At 40.8% G+C, this 12,148-nt stretch overlaps 2 protein-coding genes across 2 annotated transcripts; one reads left to right on the forward strand and one right to left on the reverse strand.

The window, feature by feature from the left end:
- Positions 1–409: 409 nt before the first annotated feature.
- LOC137236066 (uncharacterized) lies at positions 410–955 on the reverse strand. The gene is made up of 2 exons (XM_067758762.1): positions 834–955; positions 410–766 (listed from the first exon to the last, which is right to left on the reverse strand). Exons 1-2 carry the CDS (start codon positions 941–943, stop codon positions 586–588), a joined length of 291 nt encoding a protein of 96 aa, XP_067614863.1. The 5' UTR covers positions 944–955; the 3' UTR covers positions 410–585.
- Positions 956–1,083: 128 nt separating this feature from the next.
- On the forward strand, positions 1,084–10,984 carry LOC137236060 (uncharacterized). Its single transcript, XM_067758761.1, is given in 4 exon segments — positions 1,084–1,142; positions 9,419–9,871; positions 10,743–10,871; positions 10,912–10,984. Coding segments are annotated over 4 exon segments (714 nt in total).
- Positions 10,985–12,148: the final 1,164 nt, after the last annotated feature.

Genomic DNA, 12,148 nt, shown 5'->3' on the forward strand with positions numbered 1-12,148 from the left:
GAATCAAGAGTTCCTAAAATTCGCTACAATATATACACAACATTTGGGACTTATTTTTGACGTTCCAACGTATGTGCAACTTAAACCTGATGTTATCTGAGGGTATCGTTCTGTAATTTAAGACATTCATTAGGCTTTGCGAGTCGATGTCCATATTCACAATTCTAAATTAATAATCAAAAATAAACTCCAAAAATATGTATGCTTAAGCAGTTCTCCCATGTTTTTCTATTGTTTTGACATTTGCGGGGCAGTGCTGCTATTGGGCTATGCACAATTGTCAATGAGCGTTTTTGTTTAGTCGAAAATGTGGATGTACATACATGTAACAAAAATACGGTTATCACTTTTTATTTTCATTCCAAATTGCTAATTTTTGTATTTTTCACTTCAAATAATAATGCTAGTATAAAATATTGCATATTCAGAAACTTTATTCAGTTAAAGTTGCTAAGGATGTGCATTTGTATTTGTATCTATCTAAGTATATATCCTTCCAAATTAAGAAAACTTTAGCGCTAAATATTTAACTTCAAATTTTTACGGCAACGAGTTTGAGCCTACCCATTTTTTATCGCGGCGCACTTATTCCTTCTTTGGCCCTTCATTGGGGGGTTCGGGATATTCCAGTTCTACACCGGGCTCACAGGTAAAAATGGGACAACAGTACGGAAAAGGGGCTGTTTTGTTTGTTTTTGTGGTGTCCAATTTGCATTTATCGTTAGCCAATGGTAGGGGGCCGCAATCTTCCACTAGTTCCAATAATCTGAATTTAGAGAGTAAAATAATTACATTTTAAATGAGTTTTCATTACAAGTATTTATCCTATGTACTTCTTTGGGGCTTCATTATTTTGTACACAAGTAGAACGTCCGCAGAAGGGTGTCAGCTCCCATGTCTTGCCAGCATCAACCGTTGCACATCGCGTTGAAGCAAAGCACATTCCAGGAAAATCTGAAAAGAAAAATGCAAAATTTATAATACAATCATTTTTCCTAATAATTACGCTAAGTGGGAGTGGGATTGGGAGAGGCTAATAATCTTATTTGTTGCTACTGACTACTGCGAACACAGCTGTCGTTGATGTCTTTTGTGATTCTAGATGTTAAGCATAATTCCACTACTAAAGCCTGGGAGGCCAAGTGAGTTGTACCGACCGATACTCTTTTCGCCAGTAGCAAAGACGTTGGAAATTCTTCTGCTCCCTCCCTTTACGCAAATTGTCGGTTACCCAATCATCAGCATGGCTTCCGCAAAATGCACAGCACTACCTTTGCTGTAAACGCCATTAAGACTCGGATAAATTACGAGATGAACCAGGAAAACCCTATTATAAGTTTTAGCACAGTCAACCATTTGGGTGGTCCTGGATAAACATGTAAAAGCCCTATGCAGTTCTTAAGAAAACCAAAAAAATTGATAAAAAAATGATCCTCATGAAATAAAAATAAATAAATGTAAGGCGTGATAACCTCCAAAGAAATTTTAGGCCGAACTTCTCTTTCAATTCTTTCGCCTTCCTTTTAATTTTTCCTACAAATTGACGAGAAGGGGAACTACCGACTCCGAACGGCATCTGCAAGGTAGATGGGTTTTTACTGAGAGCTTTTCATGGCAGAAATACACTCGAAATGCTTGCCAAACCACGACCATGCTTAGATATTTTTTTTTATGAATGAAAAACCTTGTTTCTAAAATTTTGATGTTGCTTTGCCCGGGGCGTCAACCCAGCATCTTCGGTGTGGTAGGCGGAGCACGTTAACATCACACCACGGCAGCCGCCTACATGCATAAGAAAAATTTCGACTGTCAAATTTTTGTTTGCTTTTTTTCTGCTACTATTTTTCAAAAGATTTTTAGGAACATGTTCACCCGGCAACTTTGGTAGTGCTAAGAAATAATTATTGTGCATTGTTTCTTAAAGAAATGTGCTTATATTAAATGCAAAGGAAATAAGTCAAAATACTTAAAATAAATATCAATAAAATATAATTTTTAACAGTGCCGAGCTTGCACTTACAATTTTCTTTTTGAACAGAATTCGAAATTGCTTCCCAAAACTATTCCAATAACTCATAAAATCGAACAGTGGGCACTTTTTCACCTTTCAAACGAAATGGTATATTTATTAATTATATTGTTAGTTGTATATTAACAGGAGTAATTGATACATATTTAAAAATAAATTATTTGTGCGTAGCAATTACTTTCTAAGCAAAAATAGTGTAAAGTATTCATAAAGCTTGTTGAATAGATGACAACACTTACGACCCTATTCTACAGTGACAACAACTTTATTTTTACCGTTTTTTGAAATCATCTGGCAACTTTTACACCTTTTTGGTATTCTGAAGGCAAAAGTTGTCGTATAACACCGTAACCACTAAAATAGGTGGTAACATCGACGCAACTACATAAAACAGCTGATGTCTACTCTGAAAAATAAATAAAGCGAAAGTGAAAACTAAATCGAGCATTTTAAAAACAAATAAACAAATACATATCTATTTATATAAAAATGAATCGTGGTGAGTGTGCGTTCAGATGCTTAAAACTTGAATACTAATGGACCGACTTTTATAAAATTTTGTAGGTATATTAATCTAGGTACTCGAATAGGCTATATTTCATACCGCTGGGTGGCTATGGTCTTGAGACCAAAATGTGGACCCGGCTACCACTAGAATGTGTTTATACAATATGGATATGAAATTAAAGCTGTTGATAAGGGCATTCCTATAGAGTATTTTTTATACCGCTGGTTGACCAGAAGTAACAAGAACGTTCAAAACATGTTATCAAGCAATATTTCATGCCATTACTTCACGGGTATGGGATTAACCATGCTATTTTATATGAGAAAAATTTATTTCCACGTGGTGAATCCCATGCTTGCGTATTACGCACAGTGTTGCGCTTCCCAAGGCAGTCGGTTCTATGTACCGGAGCGACTCGTTATTTTTCCCGACTAAGAACTGTCATTTCAGTGTAACCCCATTTAACTTGTTGCGTCCCTCCCACAAATTGTCATTCTCCCAGCAGCTCATTGCAGTGGGACTGCTCCATATTCCCTTGCTCCGGGACGGTATCGAATCCAATCCGGGTCCGTCTCCTGACCCCGGTCCTGAGAAATGGTTTCGTTGCATCTGCCGGAAAAGAATCTTTTTTAGGACGGTCATACTCTGTTCAGTGTGTCTCGTGTAAGGGATAGTTGCATAGGACAGGTTGTTCTGGGCTTGAACTCCTGCCTTGGGCGGTGCCAATTTCCTAGATGTTCTGGTCTCCGCGACGGCAACCCCCCGACGGGCTTCATTGCGCCATGTTGCCAGGTCGCAAACCCCAATCTACCGGGTACCCCAATGCTTGCCCAAGGACGCCTAGTCCCAGGGCCACAACAGCAGTTATGTCCTGGCCTTCCTCCACCCAGGCGTAGTCACCCGTCATTTACTCCCAGAGTGGCGACGTCTCCCCCTATGCACTTCAGAATTCTGCAGTTAAACTGTAATGGATTAACTGGGAAGATCACGGAGATAGTCGATTTCATGAAGCGGCACAACATCCGCATTGCTGCGATTCAAGAGACTAAACTCACAGCAAGATCTGCACTGCAAACCTGTTCTGGGTATAAAGTCCATAGAAAAGATCGCATGAGCGGAAATGGAGGCGACCTCGCTTTTATCATATACCACTCTGTGCAATATCATATATTTGATCCCGACATCGGCCGCAGGGACAGTGTCTTAGAACGTCAAGGCGATGCAAACCTAGAAATCATCAACATCTACATCCCCCCTGCCACCTGTTGCCCCAGTGGATACCGCCCTAATATGAGCGCCTTACTCACTGGCAACAATCGCATTATCTTAGGCGATTTCAATGCCCATCACGATCTATGGCATTCAAACTTGCGGGCGGACAGTAGGGGTGAGATGTTGGTGGATCAAATAGAAGAAACGACGTTCTGCACAATAAACGGAGACACCCCCACACGTATGGAAGGAAGCTGTCACAGTTCGCCGGATATCTCAATCGTGAGCGCAGAACTCGTAAACTGCGTCAACTGGCAGCCGATGGTAACATTGGCATCCGACCACCTGCCTATACTTATTTCGCTCGAGCGTGTCGCCGACTTCATCATCACAGAAAAACGCACTTTCATAAACTTTAAGAAAGGAAGGTGGGAGGAATAGAAATCTTTTACAGACAACCTCTTTGCTGCCCTCCCTATCCCGGCTGATGCCCGTCAAAGGGAGCGTGCTTCCCGCAAGGTCATTGAATCCGCCTCGGCACGTTTCATTCCCGCCGGGAGAATTCCCGAAATTCGGCCCCACTTCCCGGCGGAGGCCGCAAATTTAGCGAGAGAACGTGACCTTTTAAGACAGCTCAACCCAGGCGACCCCCAAATAAGGGACATAAACCAACGCATCAGATTGCTTGTGGCTGAACACAAGCGGGCGAAATGGGAGGAGAACCTAAGAGGTTGTAACCTCTCTGCCGGTGTGGGTAAACTTTGGTCCACCGTAAAGTCCCTATCGAATCCGTCTAAGCACAATGACAAAGTTTCCATCGCCCTCGGCGACAAAGTGCTGTCGGATTCGAAAAAATGCACGAGCGCTTTCTGCCGTCAATATGTAATGCATTCTACGGTCGACAAAGATAGACGGAGGGCCAACAGACACACACATAAACATAAATTCAGCGCGTCACCAATTACCATCACCGCCAGAGAGGTTGAAGATGCCATTGGTCACGCTAAACCATCCAAAGCAGTGGGCCAAGACGGCATAGCCATGCCGATGCTTAAAAGCCTAGGGAAAGAGGGTTTCAAATACTTAGCACATGTCTTCAACCTGTCTCTTTCCACCTTTGTCATACCCGAGAAATGGAAAATGGCCAAGGTGGTCCCGCTATTAAAGCCTGGGAAACCAGCTAACATAGGAAAGTTGTATCGTCCGATTTCTCTCCTATCGCCAGTAGCAAAGACGCTTGAAGCCATTTTGCTCCCCTACTTCCAAGCAAATTTGCAGCTAGCCTCTCATCAGCATGACTTCAGAAAACTCCATAGCACCACCACCGCGCTAAATGCCATCAGCACCCAGATAAATCGCGGTTTAAATCAAAACCCCCACCACAGAACAGTACTCGTAGCGCTAGACCTATCAAAAGCTTTTGATACGGTCAACCATGGCACGTTACTGCAAGACCTGGAAGGGTCTACCGTTCCCCCATGTCTTAAAAGGTGGACCGCAAATTATCTGGGTGGTCGGCAGGCATCAGTGCAATTTAGAAACGAAACATCAAAACCAAGAAGAATTAAACAAGGGGTGCCACAGGGTGGTGTCCTATCCTCACTTTTGTTTAATTTCTACATATCTAAGCTACCTTCACCACCAGAAGGAGTCACTATCATTTCATACGCCGATGAATGCACAATAATGGCCACAGGCCCAGGCCCACAGATCGATGAGCTCTGCAACAGAATAAACGGCTACCTCCCTGATCTCTACAGTTTTTTCGCCTCACGAAACCTGGCAATATCACCGACTAAATCTTCCGCGACCTTATTTACAACATGGACGTCCCAAATGTCGACCATTTTGAACATATACGTCGATGGCACTACGCTACCGACTGACCTACACCCCAAGATCTTGGGTGTGACGTTTGATCAGGATCTACATTTTGGTGAGCACGCAGCCGCAATTGTTCCGAAAATCCAGAGCCGTAATAAAATCCTCAAATCCCTTGCTGGCAGTACCTGGGGAAAAGATAAAGAAACGCTCATTATTACATACAAAGCATTTGGCCAGCCCTTTACGTGCTACGCGTCATCCATATGGTCGCCAAGCCTAAAAATTACCCACTGGAAGAAACTACAGGCCTGCCAAAATACTGCTCTCAGAATCGCCATGAGCTGCCTTCTTATGACCCCAGACCACCATCTACATAATGAGGCGAGAATACTCCCCATCATGGAGAGAAATGAGATGCTAACCAAACAGTTCCTGTTGAATACCCAGAAACCTGGGCATCCAAACAGACATCTGATTGATGAGCCAACACCGCCTGGGGGCTTAAGGAGTCATCTCCATAAGAATTTTGAGGAAATACGGCACCTGAGAACCCAGCCTTATGAAGCAAAAAAACACAAGCAGGTCCTTGGTGAACTCCACAAACAGGCGTCGGACCTTTATTTCAGGAATTGCCCGGTGAATCTAGTACTCAAAGAAAATTACCCAAAACTTGTGGAATAGGAACGCATATTCCCCAGGGAAACGCGTGTCACTCTTGCTCAACTTCGTTCTGGATACTGTAACAGGTTAAACTCTTACCTATCCACAATCAACCCCGACATACAAAATGTATGCCCCGCTTGCAATTTGTCCCCACATGACACCAACCATCTCTTTAATTGTAATGTGGAACCAACGCCTCTAACACCCCTTTCATTATGGTCCACCCCTGTTGAAACAGAAAGTTTCCTTGGACTCCCGTTAGAGGATATTGATGAAAATTTGTGATCGGTCGCGGCTGTTAGGTGGGGCGAAGCACTGCTACAACAACAACAACAACGCACAGTGTTGAATAGCAGCAACTCTCGATTACAAATGTCGCCCGCTCATGCTATGGTCTTGAGACCAAAATGTGGACCTGGCTACCTCTAGAATGTGTTTATACAATATGGATATCAAATGAAACTGTTGATAAGGACATTCGTAAAGAATATTTTTTATACCGATGGGTGACTAGAATTAACAAGAAGGTTCAAAACATGCAATCAAACAATATTTCATGTCAATATTTCGCGGGTATGGGATTAACCATGCTATTTTATATGAGAATAATTTATTTCCACGTGGTGAATCCCATGCTCGCATATTACGCACAGTGTTGAATAGCAGCAACTCTCGATTACAGATGTCGCCCGCTCATGCTGTAATATTCGCAGGTGGCATTATATGACTAGCAGGAACTTTCGATTACCGAATGACAGATGTCGCCCGCTCATAACGCTATTTATTACTCGTCATAGGTGGCGTCACAGCAGTGTTATTGGCGGCATTGTGGTGAAGTTTTGACTAACAGCAACTTCCGATTACCGAATTACAGATGTCGCCCGATCATAATACCAATACTAAGAACTAAGTATATTACCACAGGAGAGTTATTGGCGTTACTGGCGGCATTGAGTTGAAGTGTTGAGGATTGATGTTATGTCGAAGATGAGTCTGTAGTGGTACTGCTGTTAGTGGCGTCATTGCGCCGCGGTATTACGAAACAGTGTGTTAACTTCAGTGACACCAGCCCCCAAATTCAAACTTTCGCTAAGCTAAAATTCCATCGCCAAAAATCTCTAAAATAAATCAAGTGCGCAGAAAAGTATGCAGCATTTAGTACCATGTAGTCATAAGCGATAACAGCCTAACTTCTATTATTTAGATGGTATTTGCTATCAACCACATGGTACTAAATATTGCATGCTTTTCTGCGCACTTGATTTTGTTTTAGAGATTTTTGGAGATGGAATTTTAGCTAAGCGAAAATTGGAATTTGGGGCAGGCTCGGTATCAACTCAATAACTCAACACCGCACAGAGGTACGCAGCCTTACTTTATTCTTTTAAATTTCATAATTTGTTGTACGATTGCGTTGAAACGTTGTGCGGATTTTTAATTTCTAAGTGATATTATTGATATTTGGGACACAAAAAATAAATTTAATGTTTGTGGATGTCAGCCCAGCATATCATCTTAGATCATAGAGGCCATAACAAATAAAATCTCTCATTATTAGAATCACAAAGTTCAAATAACAAAACTAATACGAGTGGGTAAGCCTTTTTAAAAGTGGTATAAAGCGCTTTTTCAGTTCTACCATTTGCAGATTGTTACAAAGGTGCATTTAAAAATATTCTGTAGAATTGCAGACTGTAGGATAGTTGTAGTTTGTGTTTGCGAAAAATATTAATGCGAATGTGCGAGTTCTCAATATTTGAGTGAAACAACTGTGATATTTCTTTGACAAAAAAGTAAGTTTATTTACTTTGTTTATCGGCGAAAACTTAATCTCAATTTCATTGGAAAATATCTTCCACTGATTTGATTCATTTTGCAGTTGTTTTCTAAAATAGAATTGGAACTGTTTTATTCGTTTGCATATCATCTTAGATCATAGAGGTCATAACAAATAAAATCCTTCATTCTTAGAATCACAAAGTTCAAATAACAACACTAATACGAGTCTTTTTAAAGTGGAATAAAGCGGTTTTTTAGTTCTACCATTTGCAGATTGCACCTTTGTAGCACTTAAAAATATTCTGTAGAATTGCAGACTGTAGGAAAATTGTAGTTTGTGTTAGCGAAAAATATTAATGCGAATGTGCGAGTTCTCAATATTTAATTGAAATAATTGTGATATTTCTTCGACAAAAAAGGTGAGTTTATTGCCTTTGTTTATCGGCGAAAACTTAATTTCAATTTCATTGGAAAATATCTTCCATGGATTTGCTTCATTTTGCAGTTGTTTTCTAAAATATAATTGGAACTGTTTTATTCGTTTGCTCCATTTTTTTTTTACTAACTTAGAGGTAAGTAATTGATTACTGAAAATTTAATAAGCCCATATATACAAAGTCAACACTTACAGTTGACCATTGTTAAGATGCCAAGAAGAGGTGACAGTAACTTATATCGTCGTACTCAAAAAGCAAAGCATCATCGAAACAATGCAACGCATCAAACGGAAGAGGCACGTAGTATAGAAAGACAATCAGGTAGAGTCAGAATGGCTGAATTTCGTGAGCGACACTCACAGGAGCTTAACGAAGCTTAAGCGGAAATTACCCACCGACGTGTGCCGTACGTACAGACGTTTGCCGTACGAAGCACGTTTGACCGAACCATCAAGCCCGTCGGAATTTATGTGTGCGTCTGTGTACATGTACATAACATATTTGTGTGTATTGTTTACAGATTAGCACTGTTGCCATTGACCATTTTGCATGCATGCTTATGGAAACATCAACTTTTTCCAATTAAATTTTTGGTGTTTTAAAAGGCTGGAATTAATATTAAATAAATATAAATAGATTACATATTTATAATCTGCACTTTTACATAATTATTTCGAATTATTTTCACAATTTTCAAACTTTAATTAGGTGTTTTTGCATAAAACTGCAAACTGTCAAAAATTAGCGCACAAAAGTTTACTAGGCAACTCTGTCTAGTGAGAGAGCGATCAGCTGACACGTTCTTAGGGAAAAAATCAAAATTGGTTTGATTTCTACGTTCCGAGCTACGTACGTACGGGTGTTGCACGTCGGTGAGTTTTCGTTTACATTGCACACTCATGAGATAGGTCGTGTCAGCTAACTCGCTTTTGGTACGTACGTTCGTGAGTAACTGCCGCATTACAGTGAGCGACATCGATTCAGAAGAAGAGCAGTTCGCGCTCGACAAAGAGAAGAGGCAAGATCACAACGTGTAAATGCTGGACGACAGCCTCGCCAGCAACCAGATCTTCGTTTGGATACTGTACGTGCAGCCTTTCGATATAATCCGAACATTTAATACAGGGCATGGGTTCAATTTGGTTAGATGTCTCACGTTTGTCAGTATTGCAATGCAACTAAATTTGAGAAGGAACCACCTGGGCTGTGTTGCGCGGGCGGAAAGTTTAAATTGCCAGAGTTGCTTCCACTACCAGAGCCACTGCGCCAGTTGCTTTACGGTGAATCTCCTAATTCGAACCATTTCTTGCAACACATCAAAATGTATAACGACTGTTTTCAAGTGAAGTCGTTTGGTGGTGAAAATGTAAATGAGAAAAATTATAATCCAACATCAACACAATCACTAACCCCAGCTATGTATGCTATTACACCAACACTATAAAATACACACACGGCCCAAACATAACAACCCAATAAACAAAACGGACTCGCCTGGAATTCGCGGCGAGCTCGCTTTCTCTGATAATTTTATCTCGGCGATACTTCGAGGCGAGTGTTCGGCGAATCAGAATTCCCAGTCGTGTCACTTATTATCCTCGAATCGCGATTTTTATCATTTTCGGATCGTCCGTGAGGCGCAGTTTTTTATCATTAGCTATTCGAGAATTTCCACTTTTTGGATCGTCCGCGAATCGCGATTTTTATCATTCTCGGATCGTTCTTGAATCGCTGTTTTTATCATTAGCGATTCTAGGTTTTTATCAATTGTCTTCAGTTGTCGCAAAATAGGGATAACTGGCGTGACGAGTTCGAGAAAATCTAATTTCGAGATATCGCCTCGAGTTCGCGGAGAGTCCGAGAAAATGCATTTGGGAAAAGCTAATTCCGCGATATCGCTTTGAGTTGGGGGCGAGTCCCAGAAATTGCATTCGATAAAATCTAATTTCGAAATATCGCCTCGAGTTCGCGGAGAGTTCGAGAAAATCTAATTTCGCTATATCGCCTCGAGTTCGCGGCGAGTCCGAGAAAATGCATTCAAGAAAATTTTATTTCGCGATATCGCCTCGAATTCGCTGTGAGTCCGAGAAATGGCATTCGAGAAAATCTAATTTCGCGATATCGCCTACAAGTCGCAGCGAGTTCGATATTATCTTCGACTTTGTGTTTACTGGGAAGACACATGGAACATCACTTATGATACAATATTTTTTGTAGGGATTGCACAATCTGCCACTTTTCGTGCAATTAAAAGACAATGATTACAGAATTTGCCTTACATTTTAAAGAGTCATGGCCAAGTTTTTCATCTGGCTGGATCTCCTTTGCCGCATTCATATCAAGAACACCAATATCTCCAAATATACTTTATCGGAGATTCACATGATGAAGTAAATCGGCGTGGTACGGTTTTAAGTACAAAAAAAAGAGAAAGAGTACAGCAATTGCAACAAATGTTACACGAACACAATGAGCTCATCAAACTTTTTAAGACTTCGTTGGAACAGATGCCATCCGATGATCATAGCATAGTGATAAAAGCGGACAAATGACCACAAGGAACTTACGAACGACAGTACAATGCGCCAACAGTAAGTGAAATATCCATTGTTGTTGGTGGTGAAAATTTGAAATCGCGTGACATAATTATCAAACGACGGACTGCAAATGCATTACAGCGAATAAGTGAGACTCATGGATCATATGATATACTGCAATATCGGCTTAATTTCTGCCGAGCTGAAGACGGATATCACTCGCAATACAAAATGAAAGATCCGGCCAATGGTTAGTAAAGAAAATTGTAATCGCAACATTATCGTGTCGCCAATTCATAATTTGTTAATTCTTAAGTGTCGAGACAAATAAAAAGGTTCCTTCTAAGAATTTTTATGCTTACCGATTTATGATTCGAAGAGATATTGACAATCACCTTCTGCGATATCGACGCGTGTTTCAACAATATGTAGTTGATATGTTAAGATCGAGACTGAGCGACTCAATTATATTCAACACAATCAAGGCAAATTGCGATCCGAAGAATATATCCACTTGCGGGATGCTATCAATAGCGATGTAGATATTGCAGATGTTGGGCGACTCACAATTTTGCCAGCGACTTATACTGGAAGTCCGAGGCATATGCATGAGTGCGCCCAGGATGCAATGACTTACGTGCGCAATTATGGACGACCGGATTTGTTTGTTTGTTTGTTACGTTTACTTGCAATCCCAAATTGGACGAAATTACGCAGCTATTGCATCCCGGCTAATCACCAAGCAATCGTCACGACGTCACAGCACGGGTATTCAAACAAAAATTAAGATGTTTGATGGACTTTATTGTGAAACAACCTATATATGGTACTGTTAGTTGCTGGACATATTCTGTTGAGTGGCAAAAAAGAGGGTTGCTGCACGCTCACATTCTCCTTTGGATGATGGATAAAATTAAAGCAAACCAAATCGATGACATTATTTCGGCGGAGATTCCTGATCCTGAATTAGATCCAGAGCTGCACAAAGTGGTTAAAACAAATATGCTACACGGAACATGTGATAAACACAATCCTTCTTCAGTTTGTATAAGTGCGCAAAGATATCCACTTGCTTTTATTTCGGAGACACAATCTGGAAACAATGGATATCCTCTCTATCGTCGGCGGTCACCAAATGACAATGACCGAACATTCATCA

Source organism: Eurosta solidaginis, unplaced genomic scaffold, assembly GCF_040869045.1.
Source record: "Eurosta solidaginis isolate ZX-2024a unplaced genomic scaffold, ASM4086904v1 ctg00001123.1, whole genome shotgun sequence".
NCBI lineage: Eukaryota > Metazoa > Arthropoda > Insecta > Diptera > Tephritidae > Eurosta > Eurosta solidaginis.

Excerpts from the sequence above, each read along its gene's own strand:
- LOC137236066 (XM_067758762.1), bottom strand. The coding sequence starts at position 943 with ATGTGCTTTGCTTCAACGCGATGTGCAACGGTTGATGCTGGCAAGACA. Across the intron at positions 767-833 it reads AATAATGAAGCCCCAAAGAA|ATTATTGGAACTAGTGGAAG; the intron begins GTACATAGGATA and ends CTCTAAATTCAG.